Source organism: Astatotilapia calliptera, chromosome 14 (assembly GCF_900246225.1).
Source record: "Astatotilapia calliptera chromosome 14, fAstCal1.2, whole genome shotgun sequence".
Taxonomy (NCBI): domain Eukaryota; kingdom Metazoa; phylum Chordata; class Actinopteri; order Cichliformes; family Cichlidae; genus Astatotilapia; species Astatotilapia calliptera.
Window position 1 is genome coordinate 30530807 of NC_039315.1, and position 26460 is coordinate 30557266.

The 26460-nt window shown below is 40.6% G+C and overlaps 1 protein-coding gene across 1 annotated transcript; it reads left to right on the plus strand.

The window, feature by feature from the left end:
• The first annotated feature begins 8970 nt into the window (after window positions 1-8970).
• Window positions 8971-13716, plus strand: LOC113036521 (homeobox protein otx5-like). Its single transcript, XM_026192921.1, has 3 exons — window positions 8971-9798; window positions 10938-11089; window positions 11337-13716. Exons 1-3 carry the CDS (start codon window positions 9699-9701, stop codon window positions 11973-11975), a joined length of 891 nt encoding a protein of 296 aa, XP_026048706.1. The 5' UTR covers window positions 8971-9698; the 3' UTR covers window positions 11976-13716.
• The last annotated feature ends 12744 nt before the right edge of the window (window positions 13717-26460 follow it).

Below are 26460 nucleotides of genomic sequence, written 5' to 3' on the forward strand. Positions count from 1 at the left end.
ATATATATGTGTATTTTCATAAACATCTTTATAGTTTTTTTTCTCTTAAGGTCATACCCCTGCCCACTGCTATCAAGACTTGCTCGTCTTATTCTATGGTGTATTTAACAAAGTGGTGCCTTTTTAATTTTTGAATTGATTTGTACTCAGACTCCCCTAAGTATCTTTTCCCATGTCCTCTCCTCACCACATACCCTTCATTTTTCCCTGTGCCTTTTTTTCTCATCCCTACAAACACACCACTTCTCTCGTATTCGCAGCCCCATAACCCTCTTTTTCCTCAGGCACCTTCACCTCACAGCTGTTCTGCTCCTCTCTGTTCTGGCCATACCTCAAGAGCTAATGCCACCTGTTTCTTACCTCCATGCCTGAACTCCTGCAGCTCATACCCCTCTACCTCGCATTTATCCTTCCTTTTCCCCCATCACTCCCCCACCATATGAAATGTTGACCCTGTGGCTGGTGTCTCCTGGTACTGTGAGTGCCTGCCAAGCTAAATGGGCCCAGAGCACTGGCCATGTGTGTGTGTGTGTGTGTGTGTGGGGTCACAGCGTGGGGATTAGGTGTGTGTGAGTGATTGAGGGTGACAGCGGCCCTAGCATTAGGTGCCCTGTGGCAGATTTCGTAGGCCTGTTTTAGACACACTAAGCTGGATTTACCAGCAGCAGTGTGTCAGCAGTGATGCAGCCTGGTTGGACCTCCTACAGAACACACACACACACACACACACACACACACACACACACACACACACACACACACACACACACACACGACCCAGCAATCCACCTGTAACCAGTCTTGGCTGTCCCATTAACCCTTCCTTTCTGTCCATCATAACCTTTTTACACTCCTGTAAATATGCATCAGCAGCACAGTGGACCCCATGATGCAGGCAGGCCACTGTAGCGTGCTCTAAGTGTCCTCTGAATCTTGACAAACAACATCGAAACAAACAACGTTAAGGACACGTTGCATTTCAGTGCAACCAGTGGCTTACCTCACTTACCAGTACACTTACTCAATGGGTGAATTTTTACATATAAAGTTAGACTTGTGTTGAATATTATGGCATTAAAAAAGCGTTTTACTTTGCTGACAAAAGAAGGCAAAAGAGAATATGGGTTAGCATGCAGTCAGTCTCATGACCATCAGACAATGCTCATGATGTAGCCTCCAGCTCTTCTGAGATGGCTTTCATTTCTGCTGTGAAGGTGTGATTGTTAAAAAAAAAAGAGCACACACACACATGCAGATGTGTAGCTACATCTATATATTGTGTTTCCTGCAAATTGTATGTCCCTTGCATGAGCAGTACTATATGATTGAAATCACAATTATGGTTTTTCTTTGCCACTGAGTTGCATGCTGGGTAGATTGCTGTGTATGTGTGGTCACTTTAGTACTTTGTGAGAGGGCCTCTCAATCTGCACATGTGTATTGATGCTCAATTGTCTGTGTATATGTGTGTGTTTTATGTGATACCCATGCACCACTATTTGCACACCTTTGTCCGTCTGTGTGAGTGTGTGCACAAGTGTGCATTTGCGCGCCTGCTCACTCTCACATCTCTGTTACAGCCTGTCCATTGTGAACAAGAGTGTTGAGCAAGATCCTGACCCACCGGTGGGTACTAATCACACACATTCCTCAGGATTAAACAGCCAATTAACAATAAGAGCGCCATTGTCGCCCTGTCTCCTTGTGCGTCACACGTAAAAGGTTTTCTGTGTGTGTATGTGTACCGAGCGAGTGCGCGCGACTCTGTTTGTGTGCCGAGTGCATGTGCCTTTGGACGAGCACGAAGCCAAGGTGCTTTTCTGCTGATCAGAAAGAACTCTTTGTGCTCCTGTGGCGATGTGTTACAATATTAACATGAAATCGATGGCTTCATAACTGAGATTAAACAGAAACTGTGTGTAGCGTAAAAACAGCGTTGATAGAGAGAAAGATGTTCTGTAAATGCAAGATGTGTGTGTGTTTGTTTATGTGTATTTTGGCACAGTGTTCTTATTAATGAAGCAAGATAAACCAGGACCTACTGAGACAACAGTGGCAGCTCCACCCGCTACAGAGCAATAAACATTCCTTGTAATTCGACTCTGTTCTGTTCGTTAGTATATGCATTTGTGAGACTGTGTGTGTGTATGCATGATTGCATATATAAATGGTACCTTCAGTACCATTCAGTGTGTGTGTGTATGTGTGTGTGTGTCCATAGGGTGGGTGTATGCATCAGTGTGGCACGTGTCGGAGTGTGGCTGAGGATTAGTGAGGCTCAGGGCCTGTTGCTCCACTTCCATGATTATTACTGCTGTCTACTGCCATATGGGCTGGTGGTGTTGCAGGTGGTGGGTGGGGGTTCAAGCTACTGTACCACGCTACACACACACACACACACACACACACACACACCCCACCTTTGTCCACCCACTGCAATAATGTCCCCCTTCTCCTCCACACCAGCACACACACATGATCAGAAGACACACACACACACACGGTCTTTTATAAAGCATATAAAGCCATACATGAATGCACATATGAGCTTTGTCTTAACTAGCTGAAGCCTGTGTGTGTGTTACATCTGGGGGACATAACTTCCCTGGAGACAGAAAGCATGTCCATATAGTGTAATTGAAAAATTTAGGTTTAAAACTTAGTGTAAGCTGTGTCTAAGTTGTGAATAGATGGGTAACAGGTACTACTTTAGTACCTGTGAGTCAGCAGGCAACTGCATGCCATACGGTCAGAGAGCAGTGGCCCGGGTTTGAGTCCGAACCTGAGTCTTTACCATACAATTATAAAGCGCTCTGAGGGTGCTGTTGTTGTGAATTAGTGCTACATAGTTAAAAAAAAATGCAAATTGAATTGAAGAGCACAGGCTGCCTTTTGATGTTAATTAAACACTGTGAATGCTTTTACATTAGCAGTTTTTCCACGGTTTTTACAGTTTAATCATATATTTTTAATGAATAATAATAAATAACTTTAAGCAAATGAAAAGTATTTGGTTTGCTATAAAGGTTACCTCAAATAATCAGTCAACATTATGAACTCCGTTTATTCCATAACATAACTTGTATTTTGAATGATCATTATCTACCTTTTCTTCAACCACAATTAAAATGAAGCCAGAATTTTGGATGAAACGCATCTGAAATGTATAAAAATCAAAGGTTTATTTATTTAAATAAGTACAAAAAGTATAACAATCAGGTATAATTTTATTGGACCAGATCCTGTTAAATGTAGCAATTTAAATTGCACTTGCATAGAAAAATTCAATGAACAATTTACATGTAATTAAATTAGTTCAAGTCAGAATTTCGGGCATATGTGTGTGTGAGTGTGTGTACTTCTTTTTTCTTTTTATTGCATTTACTGAATTTGTATTCACTTCCAGTATTAAAAGTGAATATTTTGACATTGTTTGGTGATATTTTGGTATGCAGTTTCTCAGCTACAAGTGTATGAGTATGACGGTATGAACAGGTGTTAACACCCTAAAACCTCAGACAGTGATAGGGAGGGGGTTAAATGATGACTGGTATTGCACACACACACACACACACACACCACCTGCTGCTGTCTGCAGTTGATTAGAGATCTGTCTACCAGAGAAGACAGCAGGACACACACATGCACGCATCAGGGGGTCTGCAGTCTGTGAAATTGATCAAGATGCTGGCCAGACATCATTTACAGATGAACTCATAGTCAGACTGATCCTCCTTCTTCTGTCATACACACACTTTGTGCCTCCACATGGGACCCAAAGGAGGCTGGAGTGCAGCACAGCTTCTTTAAGAAAAAAAAAAAACTCAGCAGAACTGCATCCTGCAACGACTGACGTCACGCATATCATACATTATGTATAATTACATTAATCTCATCTCATAAAACAACTGTCCACATAACACGCATGGTAATAAAACCAACACTTTAACACTTTAAAAGCTGAACCCTGAAACTGAAAATAAAAATTTTAAAATTATAATATTAATTATACAGCAATATTAATTTGCATAAGTGCATGAGTTTTCACTTTTACTCTATTTGCTGCAGGATGTAAAGAATTATTTATTTGTTTGTTTTTTTTGGGTGGGGGAGTGAGTGCATTTTATTGCTTAGAAATCTATTGTGTAATTTATTGAAGTTTATATAAGTTTACACCAGTCACACTAGTTTACACTAGGCATTCAGGGGTTAATTAAAACATTCACTAATATCATTCATCAGCCTGATAGCCACGACTCTATTCAAGGACGGGGCCTCATGTGACTGTATCATAAACATGGAAAAAATTTGAAAAAAAGTCTTTGGTTGCAGTTGATAAAAGCTGATAGTGTGAAGAAAAGGCGTTTTAGAATCACGGAAATAGGTTTGTATTTCTTTTTTAAAATGTCATAAATATAAATAACAAAGCATTAGTTTCTTCCAGGCTGTATTTACCATAAAAAATTCATGTGAAACCATTTTTCAGAGGTTTCCAAACATGCAATATATCACCAAAGAGACCACCAAGTATAAATATGACTGAAGTTTTAGCTGCATCAAATTTGTTAGAGATTCTTTAAAGTAGCTTGTTTGTATCCATATATACATAGCCACCAAGGTGCAAGTAAATTAAGTATCCAGCCCTGGTCTATATTTGTTGAGTACATGTTTATATATGCATCGCATTGTATAAGTGTTAACAGCCTAGATCCATGACAGACTGCTGGTAACCCAAATCCTTCTCAAAGGACGCGCTCACGCAAGCCCACGCATATGCATACGTATACACTAACAGTGTGCAGAAACATTGTAACAGCAGGACTATTCAGTGTAACCTACACACAACTGTACATATATGAAATGTAAGCACTATCAGAGAGAGAGACACATGGTCTGACCTGGGCTCACGCAGAGTAATCCTTACACGAGTTAAATGAGGAGTTAACACTGACCTCGATACATACCCTCCAACAACAGCATTCATAGCTACATACAAACTCCTACAACAGATGTAGTATGAACATGTGTCGTCTGTGAATGACTTTCTATATGAATAGGCCAACTTGTATACTGAAAAACATGAGAGGCGGCACAGCGCTGACAGCGGGACCCTGAGAAAGCTCAGACTGGGTCTGTCACAACGCCCCTCCCATGCTCCCCCTCCATCTGCCTCTCTCTCTCTCTCTGTTCTTCCACTTTTTTCTGCCCTGTTTTATCATCACTCTAGTCAAGTCTTCCTTTCTTCCTTCTTCTCCACCCCATCCGCCCTAACTTTCCGCCCAGTTTCCTCCAGTTATAGACTTTTGTCGTCCGCCAGTCACTCACGGTAACTGTCGCATTCTTACCTTCTCGTTTGTGTCAGCCTGGCCGGTCTCACCCTCACTCACACACAAACACCACTGTGGCCTTTTCTCTCTCACAACAGCAACTTCCTATAATGTTCGTTTACCTTATCAAAACCGATCAATCCAGCCACAGAAGTTAAGGTCCAGGCTCTCCGTTCCAGTGCAGTGAGCGCTCAGTTCTCTCCATCCACCCTTCCTCTGTCAATCTGGCCACAAACCCCTCTTTCCTCCCTTTATCCCGAGGTAAGATACTTACTTTTCAGATAAAGCATATTATGATAAATCGGCTGAACTCTGTGCGCGTGTGTGTATGTGTGTGTAACTGTCTCACACACACACACATGCACACTATAAGCACACAGAGTGTACACAGACATACAAAAATACGCTGTGTATCGAACAATATGATGTCAGAGTATTTAACAGCTGGGGGAAATGTGTGTGTGTGTGTGGAGGGTTTGTGCATGTATGTGTATGTGTGTTTTAGGCCTTTTTGAATTTAATGGTTTTTGGTCTTTGTCGTGTTGCAAATGGCACAAAAACAGCTTTTTTCATCTCCATCATTCCCAAACACACACACACACACACACACACACACACACACACACACACACACACACACACACACAAAGTAAAGGATTGGTAGTAAACAGAAGAGAAAGTTGTCTTTGAGCCGTTTTAGCATGGGAGGATTCAGAAAAAAGGGCTAGCTGCAAAGTAAAGTAAATTTTCTGTCAGTAAAAAAGCCTCGGGAACATTTCATGAGCAATGACTGAGTGAAACTTCATTTCAATTCCAGTTTGAAATCCTTTTTTTATCCTTTGGAATTAAAACATTCAGACATCCATCTGAGCAGCGCTGAGCATACAGATGAGGAGGATTTCATATCTGAGTATTTTTCTTTCTTTTTTTTAAACTATAGCTGTCCAGAATGGATGAGTTTGCTCTCAGCTTCTTAGTTTATTGAAGGGCGTTCGCTAATGAAAAAGGGATGAGAGAAATAGTGGAGCATATGGGCAAATGTTCTCTAACAAAGTGGGATGGCAGTTAAGGTCAACAAGGGGAATAAAAGAGTTTGGAGAAAATGAAAACTAAATGAAAATACAATGGCAGTGTTTGCCTGTGGGACATGTATGCGTGCTTGTTTCAAAATGGGATGTTTACGAAATGCTGTGCCCTGCTGTGTGTGTGTGTGTGTGTGTGTGTGTAGGTGTTTGTCTGTGGGAGTATAGATTAGATGCACTAAGCCTCTTATGTGATGGTTGCCCTTAATTTGCTTCTACTCTGGGTCCTAGTGCGTCCAAACCACAAGCATCACGGAACAATTTCCAAAACAAACAACCCAGAAAACATTACTTGTCATGCAACAGTAAAATCTGCTGCTTTGAATAAGAGCATTAATATTTAGACTGGTACCTAGCCCTGTATCTTCGGGAGGGCTTATCTTTTTATGCACATTCAAGAGCACAATTTAAAGAGTAAAAATCACAAAGAAAATAACTTGGAGGACAAAAATAGTGACTGTACTAAATAATTCTGAATAAATGAGTCAACTTCCTAATGCTTTCATAATGCTTGTCTTGTTTTCTAAAACAATGGATGCGGCAGTTTTGGGACTTTTTTTCTTTAAATCTGGTGCAGCATTTAGGCTACAACCTAATGACGATTTTAAAAAAAAAATCCTATATTTTATTATCTTATTAGGAACCTAAGAGTCTAATTTAGAACAGCTTTTCCATTTCAAAATACATGTACAATAACTAAAAATAACTATATACTAATATTTTACAACTATACTTTATAGCCTAATACAGTCCCAAATACAAATGTGTCATTTATAATTAGCACACAATACAGGCTATTTATGCTTTTGTTTAATATGCTCGCGTATATTGTCAACTGAGAAACTACTGATTAAATGAAGTTATTTTTTCTACTATAAGCTTATCAAATTCTACTGCTCATAACAAAAAAACATTTTTAACATAAAAAGTAAGAAAACAATGTATTTTCTGTTAGCTTATAACATAAAACATGTTAAAAAATTTACTTAAGACTCTGAGGGCAGGTGCTAGGAGAATGCGCGTGCACAGCACTACCGCGCTCGCGCCCTGACGCGCATCTGAGGTCTTGCTATTCCCGCCGTTTTTTTTTTTTCATGTCAGCTGGAGGTCTCGAGACAGTCTTGTCCTCGGACTCCCCACAGTTAGCTCAATTAGCTATCCTGCTAGCAGTTAGCTGTGTATAAACTACCCAACAACAACTGACAATAACAGCTAGACATACCAACAAACACACAGGCGTACCTGGATGCGGTAAGCAACTGAAGAGTCCACCGTATCCAAACCGTGAACAGCGCGCACACTGGAAGGCCTCCCACACACTGAGACAGCCACACACACCTCAGCAGGTGAAGACATTTTATTCTGAGATTTGGAAACGCTCAAACACGCCGGTAAAATACTCTCTGTGGCTCTGTGTGTGTCTTTATATCTCCTGCTTTGGCTTTACAGAGCTAGATAAACCCCTTATACAGTTTGGGCTGTAGCTACATGTGTGTGTATGTGTGTGTGTGTGGATTTTAAACTATAAGAAATCCGATTCAATTAACAAGCGCAGAGAATCGGCTTTGGACACTGTGAAATTGTCTCGCTGTAGAGGATGGCACAGGCCAAACTAGCCCCGGGAGGAGACACAACGCATACACAAAGCTCAGCGATATTAAATACAACACCAGGACTGACAAAATAAACAAAGGGTAAGGGAAACAAAAAAACAAACAACCTTCTGTAATAATAGTGCGTACAAAATTATAAGATAACGAAATAACGTCGGACTTTGCAATAAAACATCTTTATCAGATACTTATAACACATTTAGAATTTAGGTATATAATCAGACCAGGGCCTGACAAATCAAATAAAACTAGTTTCAGATTATTATTATTATTATTATTATTATTATTATTATTATTATTATTATTATTGATTAAGTGAATGAATGGATAATTGGTCCGGAGGCAGCATGTTGGGGATCAGAAGGGGATTTAATAGCAGAACAACGCGGTCTTTGTGCTACTTTTAATCCGGCCTGTACCCCCCTTCTCCGCCTCAGCTGCTCTACCTCTGCCTCCACACTCAGTTGTCCAATTATTTTAGGGAGGCTAATTTCAAAAATACTTTAGAACAATATATTAAATTTTTTTTAAAAAAGAATTAATTCAAATAAAAAAAAAAGATATCTTGACAATGTCTCCGGACACCTATGCTTGTTGCTGGGACGACTGTTTTAAGCTTGGCAAGTGGCTATAAAAACGAAAATTGTTAAAAATTTGTGTTTGCGCGCGCGCGGTGTGTGTTTTATAATACTTTTTCGATGTTTGTGTTTACTGCCTGCATATCAACAAGTCTTCTTTGTTGCTGCGGCGACATTTAGATCAAATAGGGACATTAAAAAGACCATATATTATCCTCTATTGAAAGACAACTTGAATGAATAATGAACAATATGTAGATGCGCGTGGGCGTGTGCGCAGAGAGAGAGAGGGAGAGAGAGAAGGAGGGAGGGCTCTGGGTGTCTACTTGGATAAGAAGTTACTTCTAATTAGCCAGTCTCTTCTCGCTCTCCTCACTTGTCCGCCCTGCAGATCAGCATCCTCTTCTTCTCAGGGACGACCAGGGACAGAGAGGCCCCCCACCCGCCTTACAATTTTTCAACACCCGTCAGACCGCAGGCACCAAACTGCTGTGGAGCTGCCGCTGCTGCCGCTGCTGCCGCTGCTTTTTGCCATCTTTCACCCGGCCACGTTATATGTGCGCACTGCAATTACGCACGGCTCTGATGGAGATTCTAACCGGCCTCGATTAGCGAACTGTGCTGTTTTCAGTGTGGTGTATTGACTTGTCGCACCGGGCCGACTTCAGTTAAGGTAGTCTTTCTTTTTTTGACTAGAAGCATTGAACAAACACCAAATCCTTAAAAGCGCCGTGGTTTTACGCGTCAGATGGAAACAAACGTAAAGGGGCTTGGCCAAAGGTGCCTGGCTGGAAGGCAGTAAGTCAGAGTAACGTATAAAAATAGTTGAGGAGAAGGCAGTCAATGGACAATTAAAAAAACAAAACAACCTAAGGCCAAACATCCCAGGAAAAGGAACAAACACCGTTAAAGGCAGTTAGAAGGAAAATAGAGAGAGAGAGAGAGGAGGGAGAGGGAAAGAGAGAGAGAGAGAGAGAGAGAGAGAGAGAGAGAGAGAGAGAGAGAGATACACCCCCTGGAGACTAGTTAGGAGACCCGGCCCCCGGTCTGAGAGAAGGAGAGAGCGAGTGAGAGAGTGTTTTAAAGCCGGCAGGAGGCATGATGTCCTACATTAAGCAACCCCATTACGCCGTGAACGGGTTAACGCTGTCCGGCCCGGGCATGGATCTGCTCCACACCGCCGCCGTTGGATATCCCAGTAAGTACTGGCCTTTGACTTCTGTGTGTTTTTAATCTGTGTAAACCTGTAGTTTCTTTAATCGCCTTTATATTAAGTAAACAAATAAAATAAAACAAGGGAAATGATGGAATTAAGTGAAATATTCGTTATGTATTTATTGCTTATATCGCGCAGAAAAACGGTAAAGAAAAAAAAAGACTCAATTTGAATAATATATTTGAAAATTTATCTGTACGGTTATATTTATGATTATGAACCTAAGTGTCTGCTCCGTGTATCAGAACATGTGTTCACTTGACCTATAAATTCAGAGGATTATAGAGTCAAAAAACAATGAAAATGTGTGAGAAGAGAAAGGCCGCCTGTTCTCACACGGAATTAAAACTAACTCCAATCTGTTGCGCTTACAGTGTAACCTATTTACAAAAAGGACAGTCATTGTATTTCATATTGGTGCATTAATAATATATATTTTTTCATGAATGAACACTGAGGTTGTTTATAAAGGCCGATATGCAGCGATCAGCATCTGCCACAGCTCAGAGGATAGTTTGAAACGACGGCAGAAGGCGTGTTGTCGAGCTCGGCCCAAAGTTTACGTTTTTAAAAGTCATAATCCCCGATGTGGATATTCATTTCGTTTCGGTCTTTCTTTTTTCCCCAGTCAGAAATATTAAAAAAGAAAGAAAAACATCAGGCCTGCTGGATCCGCTTATTCGGTCCTATAAAAACGTTTCAATCCCGCACACGTTTGTTTCTTTCCTGAACGCCACATAAAAGATTGAGCTACGGAGACTCGCCACTATTTGTTTGTCTACAAATATCCACAGCAGCGTATAAAATGTGAAACGAAGCCGCAACAGTGCTTATGTATTTAAAGTGTATGCTGCGAATTCAAGAGAAAAATCGGAATTCGTTTATTTGTTCCAGCGTTTTTATTGAAGTGGTTTATATATAGATTTGAATTTCATATTATTTTCATTCATCAGTTCAATCATTTTTTAAATGTAATAAATGCACACCAACGTTGATACATGGCCTTACATGGTCCAATAATTTTTCTGAGGAATTCTTCAGGTATAAACTCAACGTAGATTTTAACGTGGCAATAATAATAATAATAATAATAATAATAATAATAATAATATTTTTTGTAGGCACCCCACGCAAACAGCGTCGGGAGCGCACGACTTTCACGCGTGCGCAGCTGGACATCCTGGAGGCTCTTTTTGCCAAAACACGCTACCCAGACATCTTCATGAGGGAGGAAGTGGCACTCAAGATCAACCTGCCTGAGTCCAGAGTCCAGGTAACACATTACACTGAAAATTATAATCATATATATTTTCCTATATTGGCAGGGCAAAACACCTGTGCGTGTGTGTGTGTGCGCGCGCGTGTGCGTATGTCACAGAGACACACATACAGAAAGAAAGTGAGGGTTTGTTGAGTTCTTATGAAAGCAGCTTGTACATCTTTAATGTTTTTTATCAGCTGCTTTGATTGTGAAATAGTGATACTTAGATATCTTCTCTCTGATGCTCCTGTTCCCAAAGGTCTGGTTCAAAAACCGTCGTGCCAAGTGCCGCCAGCAGCAGCAACAGAGCACAGGCCAGTCCAAACCACGGCCCCCTAAAAAGAAGGCATCCCCTGCTCGTGAGGCCAACACCGAGGCCAGTGCCAACCCCACCAACGGTCCCTACAGCCCTCCTCCCCCTCCTCCAGGCACCGCCATCACCCCCAGTTCCAGCTCTGCTAGTGCCACAGTGTCCATCTGGAGCCCAGCCTCGATCTCTCCGCTGCCAGACCCCCTGTCTGCTTCCACCACCCCGTGCATGCAGCGTACCACCACCTACCCCATGACCTACACCCAGGCCCCAGCCTACAGCCAGAGCTACGCAGGCTCCTCCTCCTACTTCACTGGCCTGGACTGTAGCTCCTACCTGTCTCCAATGCACCCACAGCTGTCGGGGACCGGAGGGGCCCTGAGCCCTATCACAGCCTCCTCTATGGGCGGGCCCCTAAGCCAGTCCCCAGCCTCACTGTCCTCCCAGGGCTACACAGCCGCCTCACTGGGCTTTGGAGCCGTCGACTGTCTAGACTACAAAGACCAAACTGCCTGGAAGCTCAATTTCAATGCCGCTGACTGTCTGGACTACAAAGACCAGAACTCCTGGAAGTTCCAGGTCTTGTAAATAACAGGAGGTGGGGCGTGGGGAGGGAGGTAGAGGGAAGAGGTAAGAAATAAAAAGATAATAATCAAAGTAGGTTGAAAAAAAAAAACAAGATTACTTTCTATGTGTTTTAGAAGGAGGAAGAGGTAAACTTGGGACACAGAAGTCCCACCAATCACACATCAGCTGAGGAAGTGATCGGCTGAAATAAACTCTACGTGTTTGTCGTTTCAGAAAAATATCAGTGGGAGTAATGTGATCTGTTGAAGCTCGGTTTGGTGATTGTAACAAAGAGATGGCAATCGTGTTTAAGCAACATAGAAAATCAGCCTTGAAATCAAGGAATGACTACATGTAAGGAAAAAGAGACTTATGTATGCAGAATAAAATCAGACTAGTGAGAACAAGCTTTCCTTTTGATTCGACTGATAAAGCTGAGTTTGACTTGGACCAAATTTAAAGCAGGGCTTATTTGTAAAATTGCCACAGCACAACAACATTTGTAACCTACAGGTTGTTTTTAACATAGAATTGAAATGGACCTTTTACACTGATGAGAACTGCATTTCTTCCTTTCAGACTTCTAATTTTGTTTTTTCTGTCATGTTTTTCTTTGAAAAAGCTGCTTTTTTTAATCATTGAGCTTTGAGAAATGAAAACAGTTCAGCTAACCCAATGTGACACCTAAAGCTCGGTGTCTTTACAGGGTCTTCTCTAAATCACAAAGCTGATGGTTCCTAGTAGCCTTGCATGACAGTGACCCCCTGCAGCCTGTGTGGGATACGAGCTGAGGGGGGGGAGGAGTAGGTCACTCCAGTGACTGCAGTACGAACCTGTTGCCTTTGAGCATGGTTATAATCATTAGCTGAATGGCTAGTACATTGTTAGTGTAATAAGATCACTTCCACACATTTTGAGGGACAATGGTCACATTGTTGCTAGTTGAGGCAGAGGAACCTCTTCATCTCACAGTGGCATGATGAGAGCAGACTGCCAATAAACTGCTGCAGTGAGGTATCTGATGGGAGAGGAGACTGCACCGGAGAAAGGGAAGGGACTGGGCCTACATGCGGCCGACTCACCCCTCCTCCTCCTCCTTTGCTCAGAGTCTGGTGCCTCTCTCAGCTCCAACCTGTAAAGATGTGATGGGTACCACTTTATGTGTTTGATGTTTTGTCTGATTTCTTTTCTTTTTTGTATTAGACTTAAAACAACTTAAGTTTCTTTTCAAATTTGTGAATTTGTTTGAGTAAAATTTGTGGTAATTTGTTTTTAAGTTCATATTACTATCAGTACTATTATAACTATCATCATTAATATTATATCTTCTGCTGACATGGACTTTGCTAATATACTTTTTTGTTGTTGTTTTGTAAATATTAAAACTTGAAAGTGTAATCATGTCTGGTATCAGCTGTGTGTTGTTACACAGGCACTCCACCCAACAGACTCTATCACCCTCTTTCTTAATTTCTAGAAAACTGCCAACTTTTAATTTTTTTTTCTGTTTATATACTTCTGGTTTCTGCTTCTTCTTCTTCTTTTTTGTCAAACTCAGGGGTTTATCCAATAGAAGTAGCAGTATGCTTCTTAATCATTTATTGTACTTACATTTTTTTTTTTTTGCTTTATAATCGTCTCTGCTTATTTTCTGATATGAATTATTTTGTATATTTCATTTGTCTCCTGTGTTTGACCGGTCTCATCACTACCATGCCAGATAGCTACAATGTTTCTGAGACATTAAACAACTTCATTAAAACTCCTGGGTTACTGTGTTCTCTAAGTCATGGATCCTTCCATTTCTCTGCAATTCAGGGCTGCAAGATAGTGCTAAATAGTGATACTGCAAATTTTAATATCGTTCCAATACCAAGGGAATACAGGGTCAGTACTGCTGGTACTAATACAGGTACTTTTAACATATAAAGCCAGCTTTTTTAGGGGAGAGCAGTGTGTCACAATTTATGAGATGAATCATCATCAATTTGGAAATGCATTTTAGTGTCCACTAAATCACTGTGATTTTTATTCTCCACAATAATTAGTTAACACAGAAAGACACATCTTTCAGCTTTCCATTTATTTTTAAACTGGGTTTTTTGGAGACCTGGAATTTAAATTTGCCTGTCTCTGAAGCTTGTTGGGTCAACTCCTGTTGTTTAAATTTGATATGGGCTATTAATAAAACAGAACTGACAGTCACACAAAAAGGATCAGACATTTTTCATAGTGCATGTTTGAGGTATGTTTTTTTCATTTCCAGAAAAATAATGTGCTTAACACAATTCAGTGTGCCTGATATCAACAAAGTACCGATCCTATCACGCTAGCATCAATCCAATATCGATACTGGTGTTGGTAATACTATCGATATTTGGATCGATACGCCCACCTCTACTGCAAGAGAAGAAAATGGAGCACTGGGACATCTATAGTGGGGAACATTAGGAATCCATACAAGAGGCTCAGTGGGTATAAGGCTGAAATGAGAGGGAGCAGGGCAGAGAGGACAGAAAACAGATTAGAACTAACCCTAATACCGAGTCTCACCACCACACCGGGTCCAAACTGAAGCACGAGAGACAGGCAGATTACTTTGGATTGATGGATGTTTCTGTGTGTTCCTGCCACCGATAGGCCAGAGGGTCAGCTTTATGGGGGTTGCGCAAAGTGCACTGGATGAAAGGTTTTAGCCATGCTTCCGGGAACCACATAGGCTATGTCTTTTGTCCCTGTGCACTGCCTTCTATATGCTTTATCCATATTTTATGGTCAACCAGGGTAATACAAAGGCAGTCCATGGGCAGGTCAACCTGCAAGGAGTGTTTGCTATTAGATGTGATGTGACCGGTCTGTGGGCTACGCTTTCTTGTACTGTTGTTGATCTGTCAGCCAGTCGCAGAAAAGAGCAAAGTTATAATATTCTCTAATGCCTCAGATCAATTACTGTCAGTCTGAGCATCAGTCAGACACCTCAGATTAGATCAAGGAACAAAATCCACAACTAAAAATCAGTGTTGATTCTTACAGGACAAGCAAGTCAGTCCCAAAGAATCCCCACTTCAGCTATGAAATGAAGATATTTACAGACAGGAGGAAAGAAAAATGTATTAATAATAATTAATAACTCATCCTTTGGATATTTTTTAGGCTTAATGTTAGGTATATGTGGCTGTTTGACTCATAGAGCCTCAGGCACAGGCAGCCATAGCTGGCTAATTCGACTCACTGAACTGGACCTCACCTCTGTGTTTTGTTGTGTTGGGGCCTTTTTGATTATTTTTCGTGGGATTATCTGAAACTTATTGAATAATCTATGGTGCAAAAACAGAGGAAAGTCACTCGGTGACATGAACAGATCAATGTCATCAAAGGTGTTGATTGCTTCTGTTTGAACAGTTTCTAAAGGCTGCTATTTGTTCTTTTGGGAAATGTTTTGCCTGTTTGGTTTGCTGTAGTTGGGCTGTCACAGTGTGGCCGATGTGCTTTTTTTGGGTTGCAAATTTGCGTTGCCGAGAAAGTTAAGCTTTTGAGCTGCTGGGAATACAGTTTATCTAACAAAATGAGTGAGACTAGTGAAATGCCTGAGGAAAATAGAGGAAAGGAGGACAATCAAGCTTGAAATAAGGGCACTGACTTGAAAAATTGAAAGTCTTCAGACAGAATACAAATTAAATGTGGGGAAAAAAACAAAAGGACTAACATATGAAATTAAAGAGCTTACAAAAAAGGATGAAAATGCAAGGGAAGATTGCAACAAACTGGGGAAATTGATTCAGCTGTATTAAAACCACAAAGAAGCACACGAGTCAGTTATATTAAGTCCCAAAGAGGAAAAGGAAACCCAGAGAGACTGGTTTAAACGTACTACCGAACACAATTCAGGCGTTATGGAAGCTCTAAAGCATTTTGGAGCTTGTAGGCCTTTCTGCAAACTGGTCATGGGGCTGTGGGATGCACTGCTTGCTGCAAATTTAGACATTTCTCCCATTTCCCCAGATGAGGCACCTGGTGAAGTAAAACTGAAAATACTCATTCACTAATGTTCAAAATGACATTCCCCTCTCCAAATCAGACAATATGGCAACAACAGACAAATGTAATACCACAAGTGTGTGGAATATGTAAAAGTGCCATGGTTCTGGGTCATTTTAACCCAGCATGATCTATTTCTTGTATTTTGGTATTTTTTTCTGTATTATGGTTTATTTTCTGATTCTTTAGTTGTCCTGTTTGGATAAGTTTCAGTGTTATTCTGGTTAAGAGTTTAGGTTTAGTTCAGTGTCTACTCTGTGCCTGTCATGTTTCTTGTTTTACTTTGAAGGTCTGTGTCTCATGTTAGCATGTCCAGTGTTACTCTCCCCTGTGTTGTCATTATGTTTCATTCAAGTCAGCTGTGTCCTCATGTGTCTCCACTTCCCCTGATCAACTCATGTGTGTTTCACCCGATGTCTGGTCGTTTTTTGTAACAGTTTATGTCATAATACTAGGTCTTAGTTCTCCCAGCATCCCTCAGTTTATTCCATATTTCATAGTTGTTCATATTTTTTCTCAGTTTCCATGTTTTTACCTGCAACTAGCCAAATAAAGGTTCGTTTGGCTTTCAAGTTTCGCCTCCTCGCCTCTGTCTGCTCTTGGGTAGTCTATACAAACCCACACACAGTCTCCCCCCACAAACCGTGACATAAAGAGGTGATAAAGGTATCTCTGGTATAATTTTGACATATATTATTACTGTTATTCATTCATATACTTGGAAATGGCATTCATATAGCAGTTTCAGGCACCAAACAGCTAGTTCAGATTAATCTAATATGCATGGCTTTGTACAGTGAGAAAAGACAAAGGTACACAAAAAACACCCACAGGGCACAGGGAGAACAACAGCCCCACATTCAAACCCAGAGGGTCCTTAAAAAAAGTTAGCATAATGAATGCTTTTCATATAACTTTCAAATGTCAGTCACCAGTATCTCATAGGCAGTCGCTTCAGCTCCAGCTTCCTTGAAGTGGAATAAACTTTAGATTCAATCATGCCCACTTCATGTCATGTCCACTCTCTCTGTTCTGTGTTCCCCATGTCACTGTGAAATGCTGATTGTGTTGAGGCAGCTTTGAGGGTATATTTCTATAGACTGTACCTTGAGTAACAGAATTACTTTTACTCCACCTTTATTTCTGCGAATTCAGGAACCTCAGCCAAACTGTGTTTAGAGAATCGTACCTGACGATGAAAATATGGAGTCATGTTTTGTAACAGGACAGCAGGTTAAAATATATCCTTACAGATACGAGTTGTGCATACAAAAGGACAAATCTCAAGGTATTGAGTTACCAATCCAAGACAATAATACCAACCACAGTTGAAGGAGATTGATTTTTTTGATAGTGACAAACTTCAGTACCAAACATCAGTGAGAGCAAGGATAGAAAGCCTGGAGATTGTTTCTATTTTCTGGAACAGTACACAAGAGGATGATCGAGGGAACTTTAACAGCTGTCTCCATGTTGTCTTGGACAGAGGATTCAGAAAGGCTTAGTCTTTGCTAAAGGAGCATTTTGGCAATGAGCATAAAATTTACACAGCTTATATGAAGAAGGCTCCTTAAAGGCCGTCAGTAACACTGAGCATGACATGAAAGCTCTGTAAGCACATACCCTCTTTCTGAGAGTTAAAATGTTCTAGAACACCCTAACTACACGCGTGAGCTTTACAACACGCTTCAACAGGTTAGTCATGATAGAGAATTTTCCCTATTTCAAAAAAAATACATTGAAAAGAATAATTTTAGGTTTAGCCCATTAAAAATGAACACCGGCAATTGCCATTATCATTATATATAAATATATATCTGTATGTATGTATATATATTACAACTTTAATGATTGACCAGCTTCTGGCCGACATCAGGAATCCATGATAAAGTTGTTCTATATGCCACAAGTTCTGGAGTTGTGTATAGTGTATATAGAGTGTATATGATGGACATTGTTCTGTCCAAACTATGCTTTCTTAATGCACCATTCTAAGTTATCATGGCCAGGAGGACATGTCAACACACACTCCCCGTGCATATGGTACAACTTTTCTTAATGCCCCTGGTACACTGCCCTGAAACCATTATGAAACACACACCTCGTGCATATGGTGCGACAACTTTTCTACATGCCTCTGGTACAGCGGACCATTATAAGTTATCATGGCCAGGAGGACATGTCAACAGGCTATTGGTTTTAAAACCAGAGAAGCTGTGGGCACAGTAATTCAAAATTAACTGGCAACATCAGAGATGATTCAGAACCTTCAAAAAGTAGTAGTTCTCAGATATACCTTTAAGATCTACCAAACTAGTCAGTGGTCGTTACAGCACCGGATTACCTTTAAAGAAAAGGGAATTATGCATACTTGACAATAGAAATGTTGCATCAAAGGGTGCGCTGACCATTACAGAGAAGATTCCAGAGGGACCAATTCACCATTTGTTTCAAACTACACCAACTTAATATATGATATATCAAGGTTAGCAGATAAGTTACGTGATCGTGATAGTCTCTTGGAACATAGGGAAGGCAAAAAAAACCCAAAAAACGATATGTACCACACAATAGAGGCGGCTGAGGTTATTACTCAGGCTGCCCAGTAACAGTGAGACTTCTGACTGGGATTTAGCCTGAGAACACAGAGCTGGGTTCAGCCTCATGGTGACACAGCATAACTCTGGCTAACCCAAAAAGCTTATTAACATTAAGCATGAGACTGCAGTCACTAACAGACTTCAGTGGCTGTTCATTTACCCAGTTACACTTGAAATTATAATGCTACACTCTGTGACATGAAAAGACAGATTTTTGTTACTAAATCGTGAGCAGAGTGAATTTAACAGATAGATAGATAGATAGATAGATAGATAGATAGATAGATAGATAGATAGATAGATAGATAGATAGATAGATAGATAGATAGATAGATAGATAGATAGATAGATAGATAGATAGATAGATAGATGTCCTGTACTCTGCAGGCAGCATGCTCCTGTAATCCCCCAGAAGCAGCATATGGACCACGAAGCACAGACACACAGACAGGGATACACTCAGGACTTAGAAATATGATTCATTTCTTTCCCCTCTCTAATCCCCTACAAACAAGCTGGTGGCTGGCCTGCTCTGGAGGCACACTGTAATCATGCCACAGGCTGCTGCTGCTGCCAGAGCTGAGCGGCCTCCCCACCATCCCTCCTTCCCTCCCTTCCTTTCTCCCTCCCTCCTGTCCAACTGCAGTCCAATTTCCTCTTAATCGATTCCTAATCCCACTGCCGCCATAACACATGCGTCAAACACACGCTCAGGCACACGCAAATACACATAGGCATGAATTTGTACTGACGTGGGTGCAATTGCATCATCAAACATACACTAGTGAATGCAGACTCTTTTAAACATATAGTTTTTCTTTCAGGGAAAGCAACAGTATCCATAAAACACAAGCATTCTGCTAATGCATGCTTATTGGTAGACTAAAAACTTACAATAGGACACACATCTTAATGGCACTCGTTTCCAGAGGAAAACAACATACTGGAAGAATAAACGCCAGAAACTTACATGTGTAAATAAGAAGGGACTTACAAGGGTGGTTCAAGTTAATCAGGAACCTGCTGCTAGAAATTCTCTGGTGCTCCTAGTTTCAGGGCTGAAGTCAAAATGACAGCTGTAGTAGCTCACAGTGTTGTGATATCCCTGACATCTACACAAAGGCAATATACTATAATCGAAATCCATAAAAAGTTTACAAAATATAACAAACGCAAGAAGAAAATTATTACGCTACAAAATTTGATAATAAAGTATGTTGCTTAATCAGAAAGTTATTAATTATACTACCTGTTATATTACTCTGTAACATGATCTGAAATGCATTATTACATTATTATCGTTAGTTAACAATATAAATCTCAGGCTACAGTTCTATAGGCCGACACATATTCCTATCCTACATATAGGTTTTTAGTGTTGACATGTGGACACAAAACTAAAAGCTGAAAACCAGACCAAGATACGCCCAGGCGTTACCCACAGTGATTCTGTATAAGCATGTACAGGTAGAAATCAAATCTGCAATCTGGCAAGCCTGACCGCTCATCACTGCTTTTTGTTACCTGTTAAAGTTCAGGCTCCGGAAGCTGGGCTGGGGTCTGCATTCAGTCAGCTTATCATCACTCTGAGATCTTTGCTAGCTTTGTGTTAGCATACTGTCTGTGCAGATGTTTACATTTTACCATTGCGCTCTTGTCCTTTTGTGCAATAAAAAAGAGTAGGAGAAGTCCACTCCTTGTAAGTTGTAGACTGCTCCACCATTTTCCTTCTTCCTATTCCTTTCCTATTACCTTCCTATTCTTCCATACCTATGACATCAGGTATTTCGGATGTTGCCTGTCATGCAGTTAAATGAAGAAAGTTTGTAATGAAAGTAATGATATATTTAGAACTGTAATGGGATTGCTGAATTTAGTACAGTAAAGTGTTACATTACTGCATTACTGAGAAATAATGTGATTGCAGTAGTCAAGGTCAAGGTCAAGGTCAAATTTATTTATATAGCACATTTCAAACAGCCGATGCTGCACAAAGTGCTTAACAATATAAAAATGGTATTAAAAAGCAACAATGTAATACAATAATAACAGTAAAAAAAAACAATAATAGGACAGTAAAAGAATTAAAACAATAACTAAACTAATTCAAATAAGACCAAAATGCTTGGGCATAGAAATGTGTCTTTAGTAATGATTTAAATTGCTCAAGTGTTTGTGCAGATCTAATATTTAAGGGGAGACTATTCCAAAGTCTGGGACCTGCCACAGAGAAGGATCTATCACCACGGGATTTGAGGTTAGTCCGTGGGATGGACAGCATTAGTTTTGAGCTAGACCTCGTGGTTTTTCCTGGAGCATAGGCAGAGAGGAGCTCAGACAGGTAAGGAGGGGCTCGAGCATTAAGTGACTTAAAAACAAAAAGTAGAAGTTTAAATTGGATCCTGTAGGAGACAGGAAGCCAGTGTAGAGAAGCTAAAACTGGGGTTATATGCTCTCTCCGTTTGGTACCAGTTAGCAGGCGAGCAGCTGCATTTTGAACCATCTGAAGACGATGGATGGTGGCCTGATCTAGACCATAATACAATGAATTGCAGTAGTCTAATCTGCAAGTAAGAAAAAGGTGAATAACACGCTCAAAGACGTTAGCCGGAAGGTATGGCTTTACCTTGGCTAGCTGTCTTAACTGAAAAAAACAGGACTGAACTACTGCACTCACCTGCTTATTCAATTTAAAAGAACCATCAATGTAGACACCGAGGTTTTTTACATGTGTTTTACAATATGAGGAAAGGGCGCCTAGAGTGCTGTCGATATGATTAAAGTTGCCAAAAATGACAACCTCAGTTTTATTTTCATTTAGCTTTAAAAACTTTAATGACAGCTCTTATAGTTACACACAATGCTACATATTGCACAGCAATCAATTCCATTAAAATGCTCCAAAAGGTACTAGCAGTGGAAACAGGGGAAAGAGACGTCCAATTTAGTAATAATTAGCAGTCTGGGAAGTCTCCAGGTATATACGTTCATAATATCCCCTTGTCTGTTTGGGGAACGGAATCCCTTTTAGACCCTGAAAAGACCACTAGAGGAACTGTAGATTTAAGTACTAGAGCAGGGGTGGGGGAACTCCAGGCCTCAAATGGTTTTAGATGTGTCCTAGATCCAACGCAGCTGATTTAAATGGCTAAATTACCTCCTCAACATGTCTTAAAGTTCTCCAGAGGCCTGGTAATGAACTAATCATCATCCTTATTTCTAATAATTGCAGAACTCACTTTGCACATTTTGAAACAACAATAACAGATTAAATTCATGTACTGTGACCAGTTAATTGTGTGCTAATTTGTCAAGATCTGGTGAAAAAGGTCCCATTCACACAGGACTAGAGAACAGTTTACAACCATCTGGCAACCACTGATGAGGGAATAATGAGTACTTATGAGCAGTTGGCGAGGTTTGGAACCACTCCCAACCTTTTGGGGACTACACAGTTCTCTCTAGCAACCAGTGGTTGTATAAATATGACAGCTTTTGAGCAAAGTGTACTTCAAATCACGTAAAAAACGTAAATATTTTGAGAGGGCAAATGTTTGATAGGGTTGATAAAGCATTCACAGTACTTTACTTGTTGTATATTTTGCCATTTTATAGCCAAAATGTATTAAATTAATTATTCACCATATAATTCTACGCACAATTCCCCATAATGACAAAGTTATATCGATATTTTTGCTAATTTATTAAAAATACAGAGCAAAAAATATAACATGTACATAAGTATTCACAGCCTTTGCTCAATCCTTTTTTGAAGCAGCTTTGGTAGAAAGTACCGTCTTTTTGAGTATGATGAAGCTTGGCACACCTGTTTATGGACCAGTTTCTCCCATTCTTGTTTGCAGAACCTCTTAAAGATCCATCGAGTTGGATGGGGAATGTCAGTACACAGCCATTTTTAAATCTCTCAAGAGATCTGATGTTCAATCAGGTTCAACTCTGGACTCTGGACCCAAGGACATTCACAGAGTGGCCCCTAAGCACACAGCCAAGTAGTGTTTTGGCTGTGTGCTTAGGGTTGTTCTATTGGAATATGAACCTTCACACTAGTCTGAGGTCCAGAGGGCACTGGAGCAGTTTAACATCAAGGATGTCTGTGCATATTGCTGCATCCATCTTTCCCTCAACACTGACTAGTCTCCTACTTTCTGCTCCCGAAAAACATCCCCACAGCATGTTGCTGCCACCACCATGCTTCACTGTAGGGTTGGTATTGGCCTGGTGATGAGCAGTGCCTGGTTTCCTCTTAACTTGACTCTTGGTATTCTGTCTTTTATTGGTTTATTTTTATAGCATGGTTTTATGCATGTTTGTATATATTTTTGCATGCTTTTATTTTGAAGTTTGTTGGGTGTTTTACTTCCTACCCAACCATAACAACACCTGCATTAACACCTGCTCACACTGCATAAAAGATGGGAGGTGTGGGCAAGTCGATAGGAGTCACAGAGCATGTGCAGAATGGCATGAAAGCATGAAGACTGCAGAGCTTCAGCAGAGCAACAGGATGGGGAAGCCAGACAGAAGCCAAGGAGATTGGCCCTGGAAGTGTCTGCTGAACTGGTGTTGGATATAGTGGAGGAGTTGTATGCAGTAAGGCCTTTCTCAACCAACCAATGAAGAAGAGGGTTTTCTGTGATGGTTGGTGCAAGAACATCCATGTCAAGACTGTTGCACCTGTCATACATTGTATATGTGTAGGACTTTTAGCTTGGTTTTAGTTTTTTAAATGCCCTGGACTTGTTTTATTGTAAATAAATGTTAAATTTTGTGCTCCTTGGCTATCAAGAAATTGAATCCAAGTGTTAAACTTGTATTTGTTAGCTGTTCACTGGAACTCTCAATGAGAAACCAAAGAGGTGATACATACAGTATTAAAATGTAATTATTTATCATAGCACAACTGTTCCTCAGTAAAGTTACCTAAGATTAACTGTGTCACGTATTTGGTAACGAGTTAGTCATTTATTTTTCATTTGTCAGTCTTTAGCATCAGATATTATTTATCATACCTCAACATCGTAGCATAGCATAGCCCTAGTCTCTGCACAGATTACATAAGAGACATTAAAAATAATAATTCGTATCAATCATTTAAATAAGATTTGTAATGGTCCAGTAATACTTCTAAATCACATAGTACTGCAGTGTAAGTAGTGAGTGATCTGCAGCTAACAGTGGTAACAAGATCAGTATTACACTATGAATGGATCAACCAGCCACTGTCAGCCTCAGCATACACTTCTGCTTAGGGCTTTACTGCAGATTACAACTTAACACCTAGTTAATATCACTAATAGTAAAAGTCAGACTTTAGAGCCGCAGATTAATGATATGCTTCACTCAAACAGTTGTCTGGATTATGGAGGCACTTGGCATTTGGAGCTAGTGAGAGCATGTATCCGAGTGACTGAACCTGAGGCAACAGGTAGCAGTGTGGCCATTTCAGTACCTCTCTGGTGCCTGTGCCACTCTTTCTGATGTCCCACCTCCCATCGGAGGTTTCGTTTGACTTCTTTCCCGCTGCATGTAACCTACCTCTTCTCCCTCTGCACCCTTCTCTTTCTCCCTTCTTCTCACATGTTCCTTCCTTCACGCCGCCTCCCCTCGTCTGACCCTTCCTCCCCACCACCTCCTCCAGTGTGCCCCTTCGTTCCCTCCTCTCCACCTCTCCTTGCAGTTTGTTATTCTTGCTGATCTAATTTAGAGAATGTCCCAAATCCTCTTAGTGTCCTGCTCCCTCAGCGCAACACTAAGTGAATTAGATGGGATTACTGTCTCCCTCTTCCTCCTCCTCCTTCTCGTCCTCCTCTTCCTCTCCATCCACGCCATCACTCTCGCTCATCATCTCTATGTCCATCTTTCTGTGGACATTTCTCTTTTCATCGGCGGGATTAAAGCCTTCTCCCTCTCCACATGACAAATTGGTTCCAATGTTCCCCCTGCTGACAGATGCTGTCGCAGGCCCAGTCCATCATTGAACATTAAGTATGGTTAATTAAACTTTGACCTCTTGCAAATAGAAAAATAAAATCATGACATAACACAGATGAAGTCCATCAAACATCAGCATGTCAAAGTAGAACAGGGAGAAGATATTACAAGGAAAGCGCTGTATGAACATGGATGCTGCTGATCAGGGTTGCCGCTCACCCTCGTTCCACTGCAGGCAGCACTGCTGGAACCACGTTTCTCAACTGTGTGACTGGGATTGATTGCACAGGATGCTGGAGGAACCCCAGATCCAGTTTTGTGCCAGTAGTCTAATCCTCAGTCTGGCTCCCACAGCTTCACCCTGATCTCTCCTGTTTAATTGCAGGGTCAACTTAGGTGCTGTTTACCAGAACGAACTCTGTGGTAACACTAAATTTGTCAGAATCCCTTTTCTTTCTTAAAAAATGTGAGATGTTGGTGTTACCATAAAAATATTATTTTAACCATACATATACACAAGCTGTCTCACATCCTGTACTTATGAACTTTAGTCTTGTTACCTAGATTAGGTAGGACTTTCCTACAAATGACTCAGTTTTTGAGCCAGAGCTAAATGTTGGACCATTTTATTAGTTTGTTACTTAGTATTAATGAGCAGGCTGTGTGTCTATGTAGCGCACCTGTAAGAAAGAGGGTGTGAAACAGATGGAGACGAGGAAGATGGGAGATTCTTTAAATGTATTCATACATTTTTTTTCAACCATTCACACATAATAACCTCACCCCCACTAACTGCATGTCTTTGCACTGAGGAAGAAAGCCAGAGTACCCGGACAGAATCCACACAAACATCAGAGAACATGCAGACTCCACACAGAAAGGCCTGTGAGACCAAAGTGCTATCTCCTACTCCACCTTGCTGCAAGCTGGTGATTCTAAAAAAGGCTAGGTTAGCCCTGTAACAGACTGGTGACGTGTCCAGGGTGTACCCCACCTCTCAACCTATGGCAGGTGGGATAAGTAGGCTCCATCGGTGGAGATTGGATGGATGGATACATTTGAAGCTCAAGGGAAATGTTACTATTTATGGATGACTCATTTCAAAAGGGAGTTTGTGTTTACGTTCTTTTCCCCCGAGTTGTCTTTGAAAACAAATTGAAAGATAATTTTGCATTAACCAAAAGTTTTGTGAGAGTGCCGGACCAGTTAATTTGCAGAAGAAGAATCTTATTATCATAAGTTCTGTGCATAAGTTGCAGCATTTGGCTTGAGACAACACTACTCACGCAATATGCAACATGTAAGGGCTCAGGAGGTAGAGCAGTTGAGCTATTAATCACAAGGTTGGTGCTTCAGTCTCTGGCTTCCTCAGTCTGCGTGTCTCAGTGTCCCTGGGTAAGATATCTAACCCCAAGTTGCTCGTCCATGGATTCTTCAGAGAATGAATGTTTGTGAATGTTAGACAAGAAAAAGAGAAAAAAAAGTAGAGAAAACGTGCTTGTATGAACGGGTGAATGGAGCATGTTGTATAAAGCACGTTGGGTGCTCAGATAGAGTAGCAAAATGCTACATAAGCATAAGAACCAATCCATTTAAGTTTGTTAAAGTTATTCACCATGAAGTTTTTATACAGACATAATTTTTGTAGCTTTCCCAATGTATGTACAAGACTTATATCCAAATCCAATTTATTTATATAGCAAATTTAAAAACAGAAAGTTTGCCCAAAGTGCTGTACAGAAACAAAAGGGTAAAACACAAGATAAAAACACTGACACTCACATAAACACATAATAATACACATAATGAACATATCAACTCACACCAGTCTAGATGCTATCGAAAAAAGGTGTGTTTTCAAAAGCGACTTAAAAACAGGAAACGAAGATGCCTGTCTAATATTTAAAGGCAGCATA